Genomic DNA, 22,442 nt, shown 5'->3' with positions numbered 1-22,442 from the left:
TAATTTTAGTTAAATAAGAATTACCTGAAAGGGACCATATGGATTTTTTGTTTTTATAAGTTGACTTAGGTGGATTTTGAGGGAGATAGAGGAATTGGATAAGAAGGAAAAATGCTATTTGTTTTCAGGAAGGCAAACTAACACACAGAAGAACTAACACAGAGAAGAACCATGAAGTCAGAAACCTTGGGGGTGGGAGGTGGGGTATGTTGGGTGATACAGGGAGCCACCTTTTTAATGAAGCAGAGTCAGTAAAGAGAACAACAAAAGGCAAAGATTATTATTAATATGGGTCAGCCTAAGGAGTTATTTACTTTGGGACAGTGAAGAACTATGAAAATGCATGGGCAGTGATACAGCAGACTATGTTGATATTTAATAGAATAGCAAAATGTTAGATACATATAAATATATCACCATTACTCATCCCATCATTTCTTTCTATAGGGAAAAATGAGAAACAATCTAAATTCTCCTGTATAGGAAATTGGTTAAGTAAATTATGGTTTGTAATGTAATACGTGTAACATGGAAAGTTGTAACAGATGAAAGGATACATAATTACATTGAAATGCATTGTTAGCATGGTGAGACTATAGATAATATTCCTATACTCCATTGTACCCAGGGTTTTAAAATGTAGTAATTTATTTCTAAAATTAATCATAATCAAAATTACAAAGTTTAGAAATCTGGTGGTAGTTTATAGGGAAGACAAGTCTCAAGAGATAAGACATTTTTACTTATAATTTTTTTGATAGATAAAGGCCAGAGGAAAGGTTTGCTAAGTCTGTGGTTTTATGACTAGAGACATTATTGATGTAACTGAAAGATATTTGGAGATGATGCTTTCTTAGGAATAGAAGAAAAGTAATTACCCAGTTTTAGATTGGTGGTAGCAAATTTTATTTTGGATATTATTTAACTTTTATTTTCAAATTATTGATTAAGAAATTTCTCTTTTAGAAGATTAATTTATTCACAGATTATTGTCTCATTTTCTTCTTCATTGACTTACTGGCAGTTTTACTATCTTATTTATATTAGCAACAGAAGAGGTACAAATTCAAATATTCCATCCTTCTAGCACTTTGTACAAAATTTTGGGTAGTAATTCTTATTTTTAAATAAGTTTTAAGGATTACCTGAAAAGAATATTTTTAAATTAAAAAAATTGCAGCTTTAAAAAGAAAAAGCCACAAGTATGTTCAAGAGTAATTTTATAGTACTTAAAAGTTCTGAGGAGGCACATGACATTATTATATTGATATTTCCTTGGGTAAGTCATTTGAACTGTTTTCCACATAAAATGAGAATTACTTTTAACTGTTAGTGTTAAAAGGATTCAGTCCAGTTCAGTCAGTCAGCCGTGTCCAACTCTTTGCGACCCCATGAACTGCAGCACGCCAGGCCTCCCTGTTCATCACCAACTCCCGGAGCCTACCCAAACTCATGTCCATTGAGTCGGTGATGCCATCCAACCATTTCATCCTGTGTCGTCCCCTTCTCCTCCCACCCTCAATCTTCTCCAGCATCAGGGTCTTTTCCATTGAGTCAGCTCTTTGCATCAGGTAGCCAAAGTATTGGAGTTTCAGCTTCAACATCAGTCATTTCAATGAACACCCAGGACTGATCTCCTTTAGGATGGACTGGTTAGATCTCCTTGCAGTCCAAGGGACTCTCAAATGTCTTCTCCAACACCACAGTTCAAAAGCATCAATTCTTTGGCGCTCAACTTTCTTTATAGTCCAACTCTCACATCCATACATGACTACTGGAAAAACCATAGCCTTGACTAGAGGGACCTTTGTTGACAAAGTAATGTCTCTGCTTTTAATATGCTGTCTAGTTTGGTCATAACTTTCCTTCCAGGGAGTAAGTGTCTTTTAATTTCATGGCTGCAATCACCATCTGCAGTGATTTTAGAGCCCCCGAAAAATAAAGTCTGACACTGTTTCCCCATCTATTTGCCATGAAGTGATGGGACCAGATGCCATGATCTTAGTTTTCTGAATGTTGAGTGTTAAGCCAACTTTTTCACTCTCCTCTATCACTGATCAAGAGGCTCTTTAGTTCTTCGCTTTCTGCCATAAGGGTGGTGTCATCTGCATATCTGAGGCTATTGATATTTCTCCCGGCAGTCTTGATTCCAGCTTGTGCTTCTTCCAGCCCAGCGTTTCTCATGATGTAGTTTGCTTATAAGTTAAATAAGCAGGGTGACAATATACAGCCTTGACATACTCCTTTTGCAACAACAACCAGCCTGTTGTTCCGTGTCCAGTTTTAACTGTTGCCTCCTAACCTGCATACAGGTTTCTCAAGAGGCAGGTCAGATGGTCTGGTATTCCCATCCCTTCAGAATTTTCCATAGTTTATTGTGATCCATACAGTCAAAGGCTTTGGCATAGTCAATAAAGCAGAAATAGATGTTTTTCTGGAACTGTCTTGCTTTTTCTTTTTTTTTTTTCTATCTTGCTTTTTCGATGATCCAGTTTAAAAGGATTAAACTTTAATAAATATAAATCAGATATTTTAGTTATCAGAGTTTTATTTAAGTGCCTTTTGGATTTAATAACTGGCTCTGAGTTTTTTTTTAGGTGTGGTCCTTGGATCACTTGCATTAGTAGTATCTGATTATTAGAATGTAGGATCCTGACATGTGCCTCAAACCTGTATGCACACACTCATGCTCACTCATTCAGTTGTGTCCAACTTTTCGTAACCTTTTGGACTGTAGTCCGCCAGACTCCTCTGTCCACACGATTTTTTTCAAGCAAGAATATTGGAGTGGGTTAACCATTTCCTCCAGGGGATCTTCCCAACTCAGGGATCAACCCTGAGTCTCCTTTATATACTGTTTTTTCTGATTTGCAGGTGGATTCTTGACCGCTGAGCCATTGCAGAAGCCCCATAGGCACACTTGAGTTTTTAAGACTAGATGGTGCATGGTAGCAAATAAGGAAGGAGGCATGCATAAAAAGTCACTCATTTAAGTTGCCACTGGGAAGTAGATCAAAATAAGACTAAATTTATAAAATATCATTTGATCAGAATTAAATCTATATTTTAATCTCACCCCTATCACATCCATTTCAAATAACCCATTTCTCTTTGCTTTCATGGTTTCTCTGCTATTCCTGTTAGCTTTAATGACCAACGATTAGTACATACAGTCTTTGTACAGTTCATGTTCTTTTGTTAAATATGCCCCATTTACTAAGTTCCTTAAAGTAGAGAATCACTGCCATGTTACCTAGAATACTCACAGTAGAGATAATCATCTGTAGGCCTCTTCATTACATGTCTGCTCAAAAGCTAGCTTTTAGGATGCCTGCTCTATAATCGTGATAACCACAGATGTACAATTTCTCTTAGTTTTAACCTGAGCCCTGTTTTACCTAAGGCCTCATAGTTCCCTGTGATATTCAGGCTGAGATTAACTAATCTGTCAAAACAGTGGGCACATGTCTCTGGAATCTAGTTAGAACCAGTGCCATCAAAGAGCCACAAAAGAATTTAACCCCAGTGACTCAACCAGCTCAACATAATGCCTTTTTTTGGGACCAAGGGTAATCCATGGCTAATGTTTAAATAACAGTTATAATTCTGTGCAATAATAACTTACAACCTTCCTGTGCTTTGGGTAGTTGAAAGTGTTAGTTGCTCTGTTATGTCCAACTCTTTGTAACCCCATGTACTGTAGCCCTCCAGGCTCCTCTGTCCGTGGAACTCCAGGCAAGAATATTGGAGTAGGTTGCCATTCCCTTCTGCAGGGGATCTTCCAGACCCAGGGATAGAATCCAGTTGGGTCTCCTGCGTTGCAGGCGGACTCAACCATCTGAGCCACCAGGGAAGGTTGTAGGTTATTCCTTTTTGTAATTTTTTAACTGGCAATTTAGAAGAAAAATATAAGAAACTATTAAAATACAGTTTTTAACTATAGATCTATGTCTGGATATTTTAGGCTTTGGTATGGATTTAGTCTAGCTTAATGATGATCTCTTTCCTCCCAGCCCTCCCTGAAGTGGCGGTGTGGGGATGTGTGTATAGATGTGTATATGTACACACATATTTTTGTTTGTATACACTCTTGAACCACTCTTGATGTGTGAGGTAAGATGTCTTTTAGATGAAGATTCAGGCCTTTTAGTAGTACCTAGTGGGCATTTATTTCCACCACTCATTGCTCACTTCTCGCATACATTCACATCACCACCACAACATGTCATGCCACTTTGTAACTTTAATCTTTTCCAGTAGGTGTTAAAAATATTTTCTGAGGTTTAAAAAAGTCCAAGATTTGAGCATTTAATATTCATCTTTAAGAAAATTCACATAAGGCTAGAAGTAAATGGTTGTATAGCTTGTCCACTGGACCAGGTTATTTGCTTGTAATTTTTCTTCTCCATTTTGTCTTCGCTTAGGTCCTTTTCATTGCTTCAGAAGTGTCTCTGCTTTACCTTTCCACCTATGACTTTTCCTGAGTCACTTTTCTTTCAGGCATATCCTTTATGCCACTTTTTCCAGGAAACATTTTTTATTTGTTTCTTTCTTGCTTGCCAAGATAAATATGACCATTCACATTAAAAGCAAAAGTTCTATACTCTATGGTACTCATTCTTTTTACAAAATACTTGTATGTGCTTATTTATTGTTTGGTGAAAGCTTTTTTTAAAAAGATTAGGAATGAAAGTTTTTTTTTTTTTTAGTTTTTGAGCAGCATTATAGTCTTTTTTTTTTCCCTTTTTTTTTTTCTCCATTTATTTTTATTAGTTGGAGGCTAATTACATCATTACAGTAGTGAATCCATGGCTAATTCATTTCAATGTATGACAAAAACTACTGGAATGAAAGTTTTTTATCTCACTTATCTTTATATGTCTTTTGAGCAGTTTCATTTGTATTGTAGATATAGTTCTTTAATTAAAGCATTTATTTAATTTGGCATTACTTTATGCACAAATAGATGAAACATTATTGAATGATGTTAATTTCTCACTTTTTTGGCAGCAGGTATTTACTATGTGTCATGTTTATGTTCATTGTTGTGCTATAAAAATGGAGGGTATATAAAAATGAAGGGTATTTTTTTTTTTAACTTGGTGAGACTATTTTGCCCTGTGGCTCAGAAACTGGAGCCTATAATAGAGACTGAAGTAAGTCAGAAAGAGAAACACCGATACAGGTTATTAAGGCGTATATGTGTAATTTCGAAAGACTGTAATGACGACCCTTATATGCAAGACAGCAAAAGATGCAGCATTGTAAAGAACAGACATTTGGTCTGTGTTGGAGAAGGCGAGGGCAGGATGATTTGAGAGAATAGCATTGAAACATGTATATTACCACATGTAAAATAGAAGACATGAAGAGGGTATTCAAAGCAAGTGCTCTTGGACCACCCAAAGCGGGTGGGGTGGGGTGGGGAGGGAGGGGGCGGGGCGGGGGGGGGGGGGGGGTGGGGTTCAGGCTGGGAGGACATGTACATCTGTGGCTGATTCATGTTGATGTATGGCAAAACCCACAATATTGTGAAGTAGTTAGTCTCCAATTAATAATTAATTAAAAAATAAAGTATAGCATTGTAGTGTCTACAAGAGGAGGGGTAGTGCATAATTAATACATGCAAATATGTAAATTTATAAGTATAAAATTTTGTATTATCAAGAGCTGTTCTATGTGTGGTAGAGAATATTGCTTTAGCAAAAGGGGAAGATACTTGAATCTGGGAAAGCAGTCTTGAACCAAGGATAGGGGACATGTATTCATGTGGTATTAACTGCCTGGTTAAATAAAGTTCATTTCTTTATTGATCAGTTATTAAAAAATACAAGATTTTTAGTACATAGATGTAAGATGTAAACATTTGATGTGTTATTTCATTTGCAAGCTACCTAAAACAAGTTTGAAGACAGTGGCGCTATCCTTATATTTATAAGATGAAGAAACTCAGGCTCAGAAAAGTTGAGGGAGACCAAACTGTCTTGGTATCCTAGTTCATTTTTTTAATCATATCTAGCTCTTTTGTTTTTTGTTTTTTCCTTTTTGAGAATACAGGAGAATGTGCAAAGTGTGTCTCTGAATGTGGCTTTGTTTCTGGGAAATAATCTCTATCAATCTTATTTAGTTGCATTTAAGTCATGATTAATAGGAATTCACTACTAAAGTGTAGTATAAGGTCTTTAAAGGATTCTGTAAAAGAATATAATTGATATCACTTTGTGTTTAGGCGTGAATTACCCTTTACTAAGTCAGCTCATCTCACCAATCCTTGGAATGAACATAAGCCAGTAAAGATTGGACGTGATGGACAGGTTTGTTGTTTTAATTGATTCTAAAAACATATATTTAATCACTCTTCTAGAAATCTTTATTGAAAGATATTTTAAAACCATTTTTGAGTGAATTTGTGGGAATGATTGGGGAAAATATTCTTATTTGAAGTTTGTGATTACTGTAACTGTGACTGACTGATATGACCTCCATTAATGTAAAAAGGTAGATTTATATGGTACTTGATTTATACAATTGAAGGAAAAGTTTTTGAAGAGAACTGGCATGATTTTAAAAACCTTTCAGGTTTAGGTTTTTCATTGTATTATTACTGTTTAACAGATTCTGATACATTTTATAAATGCCACTTAATATCTTTACTGAAGTTTTCTGAATAGAAGAAAACTTTATTAAAAGGAGATGAGTATGTGTATACGCAAGTTGTTGAGTCTGCAGATGAAATTGAAAATGTGCAGATGTGCAGAAAATGTGCAGATGAAGTTGAAAATTTAAAATAAACCTAGGCCTGTGACCCTTAGTTTTCTAAATGTAATTTTGAACCCAGTTTTTATTGCTCATAAGTGAAAATATTGGTAATTTAAAATAAAAATTATACCAAGCCCATAGATTAGTTTGCCCTTGTTTATATATTTCAGGGCATTTAGCAATTCATAACCATGAAAATTGTTGACACACACTAAACATTTTTTCTCCATTGTATTAAGATGGATGACTTCGTCCTGGTACTTAATGTATTTTGCACAAAGAAATATTCCTTTGTTACAGAGGGTGACTGTCACAGATTCTGTGACAGAATCTTGGAGATTGTGTGCTATGCTTAGTCGCTCAGTTTTGTCCCACTGATTGCAACCCCATGGACTGTAGCCCACCAGGCTCCTCTGTACATGGGAATTCTCCGAGCAAGAATACTGGAATGGGTTGCCATACCCTCGTTAAGGGTGTTTTCCCAACCCAGGGATCAAACCCTGGTCTCCTGCGTTGCAGACGGATTCTTTACCATCTGAGCCACCAAGGAAACCATTTTTCCCCTTACATAAATACATGAAACACTTTTGAAAAAAGTTTTTTAAAAAAGTCTTTCAAGGAAATTGATTGGAATCTCATGGGATCATCAACCTTGGGAAGGAAACCTCCAAGTCAGCCTGTTTTTGTTCTGTACATCAGGAAAATACAAAAAGTGTATCAAAAGTTTCTCCTTTTTTTCATTTTTTAAATTACTGCTTTCTTATTCTAGGAAATTGAACTTGAATGTGGAACCCAGCTTTGTCTTCTATTTCCCCCTGATGAAAGTATTGACTTGTATCAGGTCATTCATAAAATGCGTCACAAGAGAAGAATGCATTCTCAGCCCCGATCAAGAGGACGACCATCCCGTCGAGAACCAGTCCGGGATGTGGGAAGGTTAGAAACGTTCTTTGGACTGATAATAGGCACATGTATCAGAATAACATGATGGAGGAATGTGATTCGTCAAAAGTTTGTCCTGCGGTAAAGAAGAAAGAGAAAATCCTCAAATCAAGCTGCATGGACTAGTTTGTGGCTTCATTGAGGATTTCAGATGGTCACCTTGGTCTCAGTCATTTTTCAAGAGGAAAATGGGGATCTTTCCTTATGCAGAAAAAATTATCTGCTAAAGAGCGATAACCAGTTTAGATTAGATTGTAATCTGATAATACAATGTATACCACTGAAAAAGGTAGGCCTTTGTTGCTAAGAACAGGCTAGAAAGGAGGAAGAGGAGGAAGTCTTTATTTGCAAAAATTGTTAATATTTTGTAAAAAGCCTTTTCTTTCAGGTGTGTCTCTGGATAAGCCTTATCAGATATGGGACTTTTATAAAGGATCACTATTATTTTTTCAGAAGATGACGCCTCATTTATTAGAGGATAAAATATTTTAAGTTATTTTGATATTCAAGAGGAGCATTGTTGGGACTATCTCAGATTTTATCATCGTGATGTGTTAACCCCATTCTCAATATTGTCTAACATGTACCCCGTGAATTCACACATCTTGCTGAGCTTCTGAAAACAGTAGGTTCTTTCCAAAGGGGATCAAGTGGCCCTGGGAGACCCGGCAACAAACCAAAAAGAAGGGCTGTTGCTGTGTCTGTTTACAGCTTTTCCAGATGCTGGCAGTACCTGTGGACTTAAAGTGTTTTTTAGAGGATCGCCATGGTTCTTGATCACTACTTTATGAACTAAACAGCATTTTCCAGGAAAAGGGGTTTTAACTTGTTACAGAATTGGAGAAGTCTTTGCAAAGGACTGATTTAAGCCCTTCACCCAACACCTTCCCCTGAGTAGATTTGCATACAGCTAAATCTAAAATATTCTGCTAAAGACTGTTGGATGTGTGGTTGATGGGATGAAACCTTTGGTTAAGTTTCCTTTTGGTGGAAACATCCTGTGGTAGGTACAGATAATCCAACAAGAGTCCCCATTTCTTTGAGCTTAAGAAGGACACTGTCAAGTAGGTAGGAGGAAACCTGGCAGAGCCCCCTTACTTTTGGCCTAAAAGGACTGATCACCAAGATGTCTTTTGAAGTTTTAAGCTAAGAGATTTCCAGTGCAATACAGTACATACAAGTGAAGTTTTTACCTCAAATTTGCAATGGACTGTAAACTATACTTATTACACCACTACTCCTCTCAAGCCTGCCAGGGCCTCCATATTTGTATGTGGCTTACAGCTTAAAGTCAGTAGTTGGACTACTTTATGAACTGTTACTATCATGTTTTATACCGGTCGTAAATGCACTCCCCAAACTACAGGAAAGCGGTATGTTTATTTTTTTAAACCAGTTTTTAATTTTCTTAGTCTTATTTATTGTAGATGCAACTGTTTTTATTATGTTGGGGGGCTTGGGTTTATTGCAGCTTTGTAGTTTGAGTGAACTTGTGTTGCAGAAGTTTATGAAAGCAGTAAACATTCAGAAATAACTGGAAAGCTAGTGACGCCCACGTTATTACAGAGATTTTGACAGTAAGGGTAAAAAGATATATTTATTATTACCTTAAAAAACTTGAAATTTTGTTTTTTATTTTGTGTAGCTCTTTATTAAATGCTAAGTAAAATGAAGTGTATTTCATGATGTATATATGTTAACCTTAATGGTTACATTAACCATTGAGATTTATGGAAGATAGTGAAGAGCAGCCTGCTGCAGATAGTAAAATTTCACCTTCTAAAGAATACATTTTGAATTTGTATTATGAAACTCTGTTAAAACTCTGCCCCATTATTTACCAGTTTATTTTAAGGCATTGTTTCTGGGAAAAAATTCCCACAATTTGTAAATGTTATTAACTTTAGAAATTAGTTTTTCAAAGTATTTAAACATTTTCAAAACTTTCCTGTAAAACAACTTTTAATAAGTATCAAATTTTCTGTATGATCATGTGAAAAGTATAATTTTGTACAAAGCAGAAGAAAAATATTTAAGAAATACATAATTTTCTTTAGATTTAACCTAAAATGACATTAATAAGTTTAAATATATAGATTTTAGGGTTACCTGTTGTGTAATGATGAGAGGTTTTTTCCCCTTTTACCTGAATGAAGACTTTATTCAGAAAAGTGCTTTAATTGTTAAACTGGATATTTATATTAGCTTTAAAAGGGTAGCTCATTTACTTTTGTTTAGATTACTAAAATGTGATTTAAGTATTTTGAGCAGATTACTTTTAAGTGTCTGATAATAACACAAGGATTAGAGAATATGTTTCTAGCAATACATCTAAGGATTGGTGTATGATAATTTGAGGAATTAAAATTTAGAGATTTTAAGATGTTTGTCCACCAAAGATGAGGCTGTTATTTTAAAGTAAATAATGAGCTTTTCTTTGTACTTATTCCTGTCAGAAACTCTTGCTTTGCTGTTTGTTCTCCTAGCAGTTTTTGGTTTAATTTCTAATGTGTCTAATTTATGTAGGCGTCGACCAGAAGATTATGATATTCATAACAGCAGAAAGAAACCAAGGATTGACTATGCCCCTGAGTTTCATCAGAGACCAGGTTAATATTTTATAATCCTGCAGATATTTGACTTGAAATTATTAAAAACAACAACAGCACAGAATCTTCTATGATGACCCTCTAATTTTAAAAGTGAGAAAACTTTAGGATGCAGCTATTACCTACCTGAAATTGCAGGAAATGGAAAACTGCACTTGTGTTTTAAGATTTAAATGTAGTTAGGGAAAGCAGTGATCTTACACTATTAGTAGGATTTTTATTCTCTTTGATACTTCGTATTTCCTGTGGTAGAAAGCTTTAATTGGAAACTGAAATTATGCTATATTTTTCTAAATAAAAACATCTTTGACTTTCATATTTTTAGAGAGGAATGGGAAATGCTTGGTTTGTAATCTAAAAACAGCTTTTCAGTTAACCTTTCCCTTACTGGAGTTGAAAAAGGCACACTGTAGTCAAGAGAAGGTATTTATTTAAAAGTCAGTGATACACTTATAAAGAGCAGACCATTTGGAAGTTGGCATTAGCGAGCATTACAGCATTGTTACATGACAGATGGCTTGATAAGCCTCATTCTTCTCCAAACTGAGATATTCTGAAGAAGTAAAATTTTTCCCTAGTAACTTGGCCACTTAGACTTTTTCACATTTTAATTTACTAAGTCCTTATGAGAAGAAGAGGGGAGAATATTTCTCTGATTACCATGGTTCTTTCCTTTAAAATGTATTTATTTTACTTTTTGCAACTTTTAATTTTGTTTTTCTCCCCTTAAGTTTGCATTTTTTAAAGTTTTGGTTGACTTAGCAAGGTGGAAGGTAAACATTTGTTTTAAGGAAGACCTATTACAGTGTCCTCAAGATAATTCCTCTGTCCTTACCTTCCTATGGTGCAGCATGAAGAAATTTCTGTCTAGCAAGAATTGGGGTGTGGATTTAGAAGATCCATATACAAACCTCTAACAGTTTATAATTCTGTGATATCAGTAAGTTATTTAGTTACTTTCTAATTATCATGTAATCTGAGAAGAAAATCTGAAAATGGAACAGTATGATAATAGCATCATTTAATAGCATCACTATTATATCTTGGGAAGAATTGAAATGAGTGGTAAGGAAGGTTTAATTATGATGCCATAATAAAAAATATAAGTTTGATATACTAAAATGCTTGATGTTTGAACAGGGTATTTAAAGGATCCACGATACCAGGAAGTAGATAGGTAAGTTGGGTTCATTTTTGTTCAGTTTTGAATTACATTCTTGGAACTAGTTTATGAACCACCTGAATTTAGTTTCACAAATCTTATTCCCAACAGACGGTTTTCAGGAGTTCGCCGAGATGTATTTTTAAATGGGGTAAGCATTTCATTTTTTTTTATTTAATGCACATAAAATCAGTATCTGATTTATTTCGTAAGTTCTGGGTTTTTTATTTATTGACATTATCATCTTTCATTTTAGTCCTACAATGATTATGTGAGGGAATTTCATAACATGGGACCACCACCACCTTGGCAAGGAATGGTTTGTATTCTGTTTTTGCAAGTTATATAACTTCATTGGCAGTTCCATATGTTTTGAATGCTTACTTGGAGTATGATTGTTATAGTTACCCATTAAGAGACTTAAAATACATGTCTTTGGTGATAAGTAAAATTGCATGCTGTTTTTAAAGTAAAGGCTTATGAATGGTTGGATTTGTATAGTGGAGGCTTAGTTGATAAATGTTATGATTTATTATTGTGGTGGCTAGTAATGTAAACTCTACAGGGTTCAAATACCTTCCCTTCTCAACTCTGACTTTAGATAAGTTTCATAATACATTTTTGTCTTAGTTTTCCTTATCTGTGAAATTCGGGCATCCATTCATTCTTTGACTCATCAGACTATTTAGCACCTGCTCTTTGCACGGCACTGTTTGCTCTGGGTGCACATCGGTGAATAAATCGGACCGTATGCCTGTGCTTGTATAGTTTAAAATGCAGTGGAATAGTGTCAGCCTTGTAGGACTGTCAAGAAGCTAAGTTTGCAAAATACATGTTAAGTTTAGCATAGTGCCTGACCCTGATATTCAGTAAATTCTCTATATTAAATAAGGTTAACTAAATCTTGTTCCTAAACTTTAATTTTTTTCTTTCTCTAAGAAAACTGGATGTTCTTCTTAGAGTATATTTTAAGGTATTAAATATAGCTGAAGCATTAATTCCTAATAAAATAAAACAACTTGGAAGTTTAATTTGTTCTGATTGTTTCTTACCTTTTTATCTTAAAATGCTGCCTGTAATGTGGCCTTTTCATCTGACTTTTGTTTCACTTAAGGTACTGTATATAGACAGATGAATTATTTCTTTCCTTTAGAGTATGAAGTTTAAAAAATATTTAATAGTAATATCTTGGCCCTAACTAGGGGGAGAACTACCTTGATTTTCCATCATTCATTTTATAATTGCATTTAAAGTCATTAGCTCTTTAAATACATTTGTACATAGTATTAAGATGACTGATTCTTGAGTCAGAATGTCTGATGTTGTGTCTAACTTCTACCCCCTTTAGTAGCAGTGTGAATTTGAGCAAGTGACCTAACCATTTGGTGCTTCAATTTCCCTTTTTATAAACTAGGATTACATAATAATACTATTACCTGTAATTCTGTTAGTACCTATCTGTAGGGTTGCTGTGGGGATTAGAGACTTGTGCTTAGGACGGTGCCTGGACAATAGTAATCACTACATAGGATAGGCTTTTGATTTCTAGTGGTATTTATATGATATGTAAGTATAAACGTTAAATGTTCGATGATGGAGTTTAAATATTCAGGAGTTTATTACACACATTTTCTTTCAACAAGCAAATAAAGAGGTGTGTTAAAGAATGTTAATGTCATCAAAGTAAATAGCTTGAACAGAGTAAATTCTTTCTTTGGGATGGGTGGTTTGGATGGCGGATTCTAAGAATGACTTGTTACAAGGATGTTTTTTAGATGCTTATGGGAATGGTTTTCTTTTTTTAGACTCCTTATCCTGGAATGGAACAACCTCCCCACCATCCTTACTATCAGCACCATGCTCCACCTCCTCAAGCTCATCCCCCTTATTCAGGACATCACCCAGTACCACATGAAGCAAGATACAGAGATAAACGAGTAGTAAGTGCACAAGAAGGCAAAAGCGTGAGGGAACTACTTAGAATTCTGTAGATAATTTAAATGTGGGGGACACCGACTTACTGGAAAAGACCCTGATATTGGGAAGGATTAGAGACCAAGAGGAAAAGGGGGACAGAGCATGAGATAGTTGGAAGGCATCCCAACTCAATGGACATGAGTTTGAGCAAGCTCCTGGAGATAGTGAAGGACAGGGTAGCCTGGTATGCTGCAGTCCATGGGGTCAAAAAGAGTCTGACATAACTTACTGACTGAACAACAACCAGATTATGTTGATTAACAGATAATGGTTTCATATTCCTACTGCAGATTGTTTAGGCTAATCCCTATGATTATTTAAGTGGATTATTTTTGAGTTAATATTTCTGGGTCTTCAATATAATAGTTGGGCTGGGTTTGTTTATTAAATGCTACACACATGATGACTCTGCTGGGCCACATAAACTTCTTTTTATCTTCCCACATGATGAAGAACATGCATGTCTGAGAACCAATCAGAGCAGTAGTTTCCTATCTTTGAGATACTTTTCATCTGTCATTTATTTCCTTATCTCATTAAGTTATTAATCCTTCAAAATAAAGTCACACTAGGACCATTAATATTTAGTAAAACAATCTGAGAATTCTAACAGACATCTCGAGAAGGAAATGGCAGCCCACTGCAGTATTCTAGCCTGGAAAAGCCTGTAGACAGAGGAACCTGGCAGGCTGCATGCAGTTCATGGAGTCACAAAAGGAGTTGGATATGACTTCACAACTGAACAGCAGTAGACTTTTAGCAGTGTTTGTTTTTTTCCCCACCACTCAAAGAAGTACACAGCCAATATATGATGAAATCTTCGTTGAATAGCTAGGTTGTGGTGTTTTTAAAAATGCCTTTTTTAAATGATCACATTATTTTCAAAAAGGAAGTTTTTCTGAGACTCTTACAAAATATTTTTGTACTTTTTAACAGGTTGTGCTTCATGCACCATTATATAGTAGCTTTCTGGTTAATATATATGTATAATATATTTTGTATTTATTTAATCGCTTTTTTAAAAAATATATGAAAGGTAGTGTGAAAATTTGAACCTTATAAGCTGACTTTTGAAGAAACAAAGTTCAGTAAGTAAAGATGAGTTGAGAACTGAAAGAGGAACTCTAGAGCAGGGGTCAAGCTTAGTAGTAGCCACAGTGACAGCCTTGCACCTCACTTAGTTGCTTATCTTACCCTTCACGGTCCTCCTCAGCCTTATGTGTATTATTAGCTCTGTGTGAAGTAGACTTCACAATCTTTTTAAAAAAATTCTGTCAAGTTCCATAAATTGTTAACAGTGATTTAGTTTGAAAGAAAATCAGGAATGGAAGAATTCCTAATTTCACCTTTAGAGGGCGGAGTTGGTTTGCTTTAGTTTGTAGACTCAAAGGAGGAAAAATTAGGTAGAATCCACCTGTTGCAGAAAAACAGTGACATTTAGCATAGGTGGCAGCATGTACTGATGTTATTGATCATGTGGTTGAAGGTCATCATTAGGTGTTTATTTTGGCATAAGTCTTATTAAAGAGATTGGGTAGAGAAATTAAATAGAAAACTGACTGCAAGAAATGATTTTTTTAATGAGATCTGAGTAAATCATCTGTTGTGTAATAAGACATCAGAATCCTTTTTCTAAACAGTGTCAAAATTGCTTTCTGTGAATTGATGCATTAAGGTATTTCTTTAGATTCTTCTCTCTACCAGACAATAATTACCATAAATGGACTCATAAATTCCGTTTGATATTTGACATACCTTATCCATTTCTTACCTTTTCTAGCATGATTATGATATGAGGGTGGATGATTTCCTCCGTCGAACACAGGCTGTTGTCAGTGGCCGGAGAAGTAGACCCCGTGAAAGAGATCGGGAGCGAGAACGAGACCGCCCTAGAGATAACAGAAGAGACAGAGAGCGAGATAGAGGACGTGATAGAGAAAGAGAAAGAGAGCGATTATGTGATCGGGACAGAGACCGAGGGGAGAGAGGTAGATATAGGAGATAATGCGCTTTTGGAAGCACTGATTGTTTAAAAATACAGAATCTTGTATTTTTCTTTTTGTGTGTGTTTACAAGTAGTAAATTTATTTTCAACTGTCTACTTAAAGTTCATTGTGTAGAAGGATTTATTATGACCCTCTTTGTTCCAAGCATGCAGTATAATAAGAACTGGAAAAACTCAAATCCTCCAAAAATGCACAGTTGACAATTTGAGTTGACACTTTTATTGGGACAAAATGGAACAGTCCAAGAATGTAGATACTGATTCAGTCTCTGTAAATCTTCATCTGCTTATAGGGTGTTCATCCTAGAGTTATTTTTTGTTCACTTTCTTTGTTTTGGATCTTGATTGATGACTGCCATGGTATTTTGCTTTGATGTATTTCTAAATGTAGTTGCACACGGTTCAGTAAAAATAATGCTGCTATCAAGTATGCAAATATTGAAGTATGATGGTTTGACTCTATGGCAGTGTTGTAGCAGCCTCTTGGTTTCTTCCTTTCCCTCTTTTTTTTAATCTTAAAAAAGTCACTTTTTATTTTTCTTCGTCTTCAATGATGAGAGCAATATTAAGAAGACATTGCTATCTAATTTTTAATCTTTTTAGATAGGAAAAATTCCTATGTTCAGTAGCATGGTTGATGCTATTGGTTTAGCCTTCTCCAAACTGTATACATTGGCTTGGAATGTTCACAACTTGCGTGTGTGGCAGCGGAAGATAATTCCCATATTCTACATTGCTACTGTTTTGTATAAAATAAATTGGTAAAGATTGACACTTATCTCTTGTGTTTCTTTCTTGTCTGAACGCAAGTTTGGTTTCTTGTGTATGATGTATGGGTTGGCCAAAAAGTTCATTTGGATGTTCCCGTATGATGTTATGGAAAGACCCAAATGAACTTTTTGACCAACCTATTAGTGGACATAAAAAAATGCTTTGTGCTTAGAATTGTGGGAACCCCATTTATCTTTTTTGCATATTTTATCGAAAGTGAATAACCTAAGTCAATTATATATGAATGCTTACTTTTGTTTCTAATGTAAGAACTAATGGTACACAGTGGAATTTCCCATTGATATTTTGGTTAAGATATTTATTCATTTGGTAGCATTTTTGGATCTACTTTGGTTACAGGATTATTATTTTGGTTTTTCAGGTTTTGTATTCATCTTTGATAAGTTAGCTATTTCCTATTTTACTTTTAAAATACATCTTTAAAATTAACCCTCATATCGTTACTCAAGTTGATCATTAATCCCTCTCAGTAGTAACAAGCTGTATAAAATCTAGTTTGTAAGAGATTTTAAAATTTTTTTCATAAATCCACATGTTTTATTTATTTACTTTTCAGTAAGTTTAAATACTTGAAGGGTGCAACATCACACAGATTCTGTGTCCAATAGCAGGAAGGTTGCTTTGGAATTTGGCATGAACCATGCCTCTGTTTCTATGAGCGTGAGTTATCTTTCTCCAGATTATTCTGGTTTTGTTAGATTATCTGCTAGGAGTTACTGTGGTGTTCTCTGCTTTGTACACGTAAGCACATCTCTTGCCTGGATAGAATTCATCCCAAGCATATACAATTTTCAGCAGAGCTGTGTGCTCCCTCTGGCTCCATAGACCCCACCTTTAGCCAGCAAAATGGCCTTGTACCACAGCCTTCCAGACATATCTGTCGTTTTAGACATCTTGTTCCCAGCAGGCCTCCACAGGACCCAAGATGGCTGAAAGAGCTGTATTTTAAGTTACCATTTTGGCCTTTGTTACGTTGAATATTTAAATATTTGGGATATTTGCATGTTTGATAACATTTTTTCATTTTCATACATTGTCATAATTCTGTGCTAGATCATGTTTATAATTTTATTAGTTTCAAAAGAACACAAGATCTTTACTGTTGAACAATTTTTAAAACTGTCAGTTTACTGCTTTCATATTCTCACTGACATCATATTTTTTCATGTGCTCGCAATTAGTATTTAGGTTGGTGCAAAAGTAATTGTGGTTTTGCATTGTTGGATTTGTCGTTTGATATTGAAATATATTCTTAAATAAATGTGGTTATGTTATACATCATTTTAGCATATTTCTCACTTTATGTTTTTGCTAAAGACATTGCTGTTTAATTTAGACTAGAAAAATGATGTTAGACAAAAAGCAAATTCAAGCGATTTTCTAATTTGAGTTCAACATGGCTTTTATGCGACAATCAGCTCTGGTTGGACCAAGAAGCTCCAAAACACTTCCCAAAGCCAACTTGCACCTCCAGAAGGTCATGGTTACTGGTGGTCTGTTGTCAGTCTGATCCACTACAGCTTTCTGGATCCCGGCAAAACATTACATCCAAGAAGTATGCTCAGCAGATTGATGAGCTGCACCAAAAACGCCCAGTTCTTCTCCACCACAATGCCTGACCGCTCAACCAATGCTTCAGAAGTTGAAAGAACTGGGCTATGAAGTTTTGCTTCATTCACTGTATTTACCTGACCTCTTGCCAACTACCACTTCTTAAAGCATTTGGACAACTTTTTGCAGGGTAAATGCTTCTACAACCAGCAGGAGGTAGAAAATGCTTTCCAAGAGTTCATTGAATCCTGAAGCATGGATTTTTGTGCCACAGGAGTAAGCAAACTTGCTTCTGGTTGGCAAAAATGTGTTGATTGCAGTGGTTCCTACTTTGATTAATAAAGATGTGTTTGAGTCTAGTTATAATGATTAAAATTCACAGTCCAAAACCACAGTTAACATTTGTACCAGCCTAATAGATATATATTGTTCAGTTGCTCAGTTGTGTCTGGCTCTTTGTGACCCCATGGACTGTAGCACACCAGGCCTCCCTGTCCTTCGCTATCTCCTGGAGCTTGCTCAAAAACTCATGTCCATTGAGTCAGTGATGCAATCCATTCATCTTGTCCTCTGCCATCCCCTTCTCTTCCTGCCTTTCAGAGAGTCTTTCAAAAAAAGGATTTATTTTAAATTTCTGCAGTGGGGTTGAGAAGAAAGAACACCTATGTATTAAGAAACCTTGATTCTGAATCAACATTGCCTTTGATTAAACCAATTGGTAATGCATTTCACTAACATTTTGTTTATATTCATCAGTACATTTTACAAGTTAATATCAGTTCAGTTGCTCAGTTGTGTCTGACTCTTTGCGACCCCATGGTGTGCAGCACGCCAGGCCTCCCTGTCCATCACCAACTCCCGCAGTTTACTCAAACTCATGTCCATTGAGTTGGTGATGCCATCCGACCATCTCTTCCTCTGTTGTCCCCTTCTCCCGCCTTCAATTTTTCCACGCATCAGGAAATGTGTACATACATTTAATTTAGTTACCCAACCATCATAAAAATTTTTGCTTCTTTCAGTATCAGCCGTGTTTTTTATCTCAATCCCTCCACAGAGGAACTGTGACCACTATCTTTTGCTTTAGAAAAAGCTTTGCTTGTCTCTTCATCATCTTCCTTTACTACAGATTCTCTTATTTCTCTCCCTTTGCCAGCACTTTGGCTGTTCTAAATTGCTAGTCTGATGGGATGACATGAACCTTGACCCTCTAACTACCTTACCCTTGTCAGTTCGTGGTTATCACTAGCACTGAGTTCCACCCCCCCCTAAATTTTAGGCACCCCTCTGCATCCTGGGGCTTCCCAGGTGGTGCTAGTGGTTAAGAACTCACCTGCCAATGCAGGAGAAGTAAGAGACTTAGGTTCAACCCCTCGGTTGGGAAGATACCCTGGAGAAAGGTACAGCAGCCCATTCCAGTATTGTCTGGAGAATCCCTTGGACAGAGGACCTTGGCAGGCTACAGTCCATGAGGTTGCAAAGAGTTGGACATGACTGATAGACTTGAGCACACAGCATAGCACACTGCATCCTGAGTCTCGGATTAATCCCTTCTTTCCCTGTCATGTAACTATGATCCCATCTCCTGACTGATAGCAGGGTCCGTTGTCCCTGCTAACAGTTACTGTTTTCTTTGCCCAGCGTGTCACTGGTATGAGGAGTCCAAAATGTGATATTCATAGCTTTATGTTTAGTGGTAACTTTACTGTGACCCCTGATAGAACTGTCTTCACTATCGTACCCCCAGAAGCAGAACCTAGAAGGACCTGGGTATTGAGCATTTTCAGGCTCACTCCCCCAACCCAGGTCTCAAGAGTTCCCCATTTTTCTATCTAGACCCTGACTTTGGTAGGAAAACTGTTGAGGTTGTCAGTTGAGTCTTCTCAGTAGACTGCTTTCTTTGCAATTATATTCTAAGCCTTGTTTGCTGCTGCTGCAGAAGAAAAGAGTCTAAACACTGCCAGGGAGAACTTCTGAATTGAACAGTGTATTTTGATTTGCTGTCTACTTAAATTGAGTTTATCATTTACAAGACTTCTAAAACTTTGTTTAAGAAAAACAATGTCATTCTGTAAATTGTATTATTACCAATAGTAATTTCCACAGAGGCATTATCTGGTGGCTCAGATGGTAAAGAATCTGCCTGCAGCACAGGAGACCTGGGTTCCATTCCTGGGTCGGGAAGATCCCCTGGAAAAGGGAATGTCTACCCACTCCAGTATTCTTGCCTGAAGAACTCCATGGACAAGCAAGCCTGGCAGGCTATAGTCCATGGGTTGCAGAGAGTTGGACATGACTGAGTGACTAACACTTTCACAGTGTACTGTCCATAAATCAATACTTTATCTTCTCCACACCCCTCACCGGTTGTACGATTCTTATAAATTGTAATGTTATCAAATGCTAGGAGCTCTCAGTGTTGCACATGTCATCAGGAGTGAGATTGTTATTGCTAGTTATTAATGAGTTAGACAGTTCCCACATCTTATCATGCAGGTCTGCTTTTTAGAGCCAGTTCTGGTACAGCCTATCTCAGTATATTCTCAGAAAACAGAGCCTGAGATGAGGGTCAGAAAGCAGTAGTTTATTTTGAGAAATCCTAGGGTACAGGAGTAGGTAACTGGAAAGGATGAAACCGGAAGCGAGAAAAGTTAGTACATGTATTACGAAGCTAATGAGCAAGTGGAACCTAAGTCTACTGGGACCCAGTAAGAAGCCATGTAGAATATACTCACAAATGACCACCTGAACGATGGGAGAGGGCTCCTATTCAACATTCTGCTAGATTATGCATGTGTGAGATGAGTTCCTTCAGCAGTTTCATGCAGTGGTGTTAAAGAAGCTCTTGTGTAGAAAGAGATATCTGCTATCAAATTATAACTGCAGAAGCTCCTTGGCACAGCAAAAGCTAGTGAGCAAAATGGGTTAAAAAGGTAGGAGATAGGACATAAGAGGTGTGAAATATACAAGAGCCCTCCCTTTTTCCTCATTTCATTTTGTAGTAATTATGAATGGAATATTTTTGACTACTTCTGAGGTTACTAAATAAGGTTAAACTTTTTTAATTTCTAATTCATTATGTTTATTCTGCTGTGTGCATGTGTGTGTGTATTGTATGTGCTGGCCTTAATCTGCCATTTATAAGCTATCCATAAATATTTTCTGATCTTTGCTTGTCTCTCTGTATTTTAGCATGAGCAATAGATCAAAGACATCACTGGGATTGCTCTGTACCTGTAAAGGACTTCTTAATTATGTGCTTTTGATTTTTATGCTGTGTGTATTACTAGACATTACCCAAGGGACCCATACATGTCAGAATGAGAAAGGATTTACTTTGATGTGTTACAGTGACTTTAGGTACTTTATTTCTCCCTGGATAATTTTTCAATTTCTTTACAAAAAAACTATAATTCTTGGAGTTGGGGGGGGGGGGTTGACAAATGAGGGTAGGTAGAATGTAGAAACCACAGTATAACAGTCTAGCTTCAGATTTTTCTCTTCTCTCACTAACTTTTTCTGCACCAGGATCCAATCCAGATTCATAGATTGCATTTAGTTGTCATATCTTAGTCTCTTTTAATCTTAGTTAATCTTTTAATCTTAGCATTTAGTTGTCATATCTTTATCAGATCAGTCCCTCAGTCCTGTCTGACTCTTTGCGACCCCATGAACTGCAGCACGCCAGGCCTCCTTGTCCATCACCAACTCTGAATCCACCCAAACCAATGTCCATTGAGTCGATGATGGCATCCAGCCATCTCCTCCTCTGTCTTCCCCTTCTGCTGCCCTCAGTCTTTCCCAGCATCAGGTTCTTTTCAGATGAATCAGCTCTTTGCATCAGGTGTCCAAAGTATTAGAGTTTCAGCTTCAACATCAGTCCTTCCAGTGAACACCCAGGACTGATCTCTTTCAGGATGGACTGGTTGGATGTCCTTGCAGTCCAAGGGACTCTCAAGAGTCTTCTCCAACACCACAGTTCAAAAGCATCAATTCTTCAGCGCTTAGCTTTCTTCACAGTCCAACTCACATCCATACATGACTACTGGAAAAGCCATAGCCTTGATTAGACAGACCTTTGTGACAAAGTAATGTGTCTGCTTTTCAATATGCTGTTTAGGTTGGTCATGGGGAAGGCATGGCAACCCACTCCAGTACTCTTCCCTGGAAAATACCATGAACAGGGGAGCCTGGTAGGCTGCAGTCCATGGGGTCACGAAGAGTTGGACATGAATGAGCGACTTCACTTTCACTTTTCACTGTCATGCATTGGAGTAGGAAATGGCAACCCACTCCACTGTTCTTGTCTGGAGAATCCCAGGGATGGCGGAGCCTGGTGGGCTGCCGTCTATGGGGTTGCACAGAGTCGGACCAGACTGAAGCGACAGCTGCAGCGGTAGCAGCTAGGTTGGTCATAACTTTCCTTCCAAGGAGTAAGTGTCTTTTAATTTCATGGCTGCAATCACCATCTGCAGTGATTTTGGAGCCCCTGAAAAATAAAGTCAGCCACCGTTTCCTCTGTTTCCTCATCTATTTGCCATGACATTATGGGATAGGATGCCATGATCTCAGTTTTCTGAGTGTTGAGTGTTAAGCCAACTTTTTCACTCTCCTCTTTCATCAAGAGGCTCTTTAGTTCTTCACT

At 36.7% G+C, this 22,442-nt stretch overlaps 1 protein-coding gene across 7 annotated transcripts in view; it reads left to right on the top strand.

The window, feature by feature from the left end:
* YTHDC1 (YTH N6-methyladenosine RNA binding protein C1) overlaps nucleotides 1-16,226 on the top strand; it is a 38,539-nt gene extending 22,313 nt beyond the window's left edge. For 4 of the 7 annotated variants that reach the window (XM_070458336.1, XM_070458334.1, XM_020912285.2 and 1 more), the window contains 8 exons: nucleotides 6,230-6,314; nucleotides 7,529-7,695; nucleotides 10,228-10,310; nucleotides 11,451-11,487; nucleotides 11,560-11,623; nucleotides 11,729-11,791; nucleotides 13,278-13,412; nucleotides 15,230-16,226. In XM_070458336.1, coding sequence (XP_070314437.1) covers nucleotides 6,230-6,314; nucleotides 7,529-7,695; nucleotides 10,228-10,310; nucleotides 11,451-11,487; nucleotides 11,560-11,623; nucleotides 11,729-11,791; nucleotides 13,278-13,412; nucleotides 15,230-15,454 — 859 coding nt within the window. In that variant the 3' untranslated portion in view covers nucleotides 15,455-16,226. The remainder of the gene's footprint in view (nucleotides 1-6,229; nucleotides 6,315-7,528; nucleotides 7,696-10,227; nucleotides 10,311-11,450; nucleotides 11,488-11,559; nucleotides 11,624-11,728; nucleotides 11,792-13,277; nucleotides 13,413-15,229) is intronic. The other 3 variants (XM_070458335.1, XM_020912284.2, XM_020912280.2) reach the window with 1 other exon arrangement.
* Nucleotides 16,227-22,442: the final 6,216 nt, after the last annotated feature.

Source organism: Odocoileus virginianus, chromosome 29, assembly GCF_023699985.2.
Source record: "Odocoileus virginianus isolate 20LAN1187 ecotype Illinois chromosome 29, Ovbor_1.2, whole genome shotgun sequence".
NCBI lineage: Eukaryota > Metazoa > Chordata > Mammalia > Artiodactyla > Cervidae > Odocoileus > Odocoileus virginianus.
Note: the sequence above shows the minus strand (reverse complement) of the source record. Positions and strands in the feature narration are given on the sequence as shown.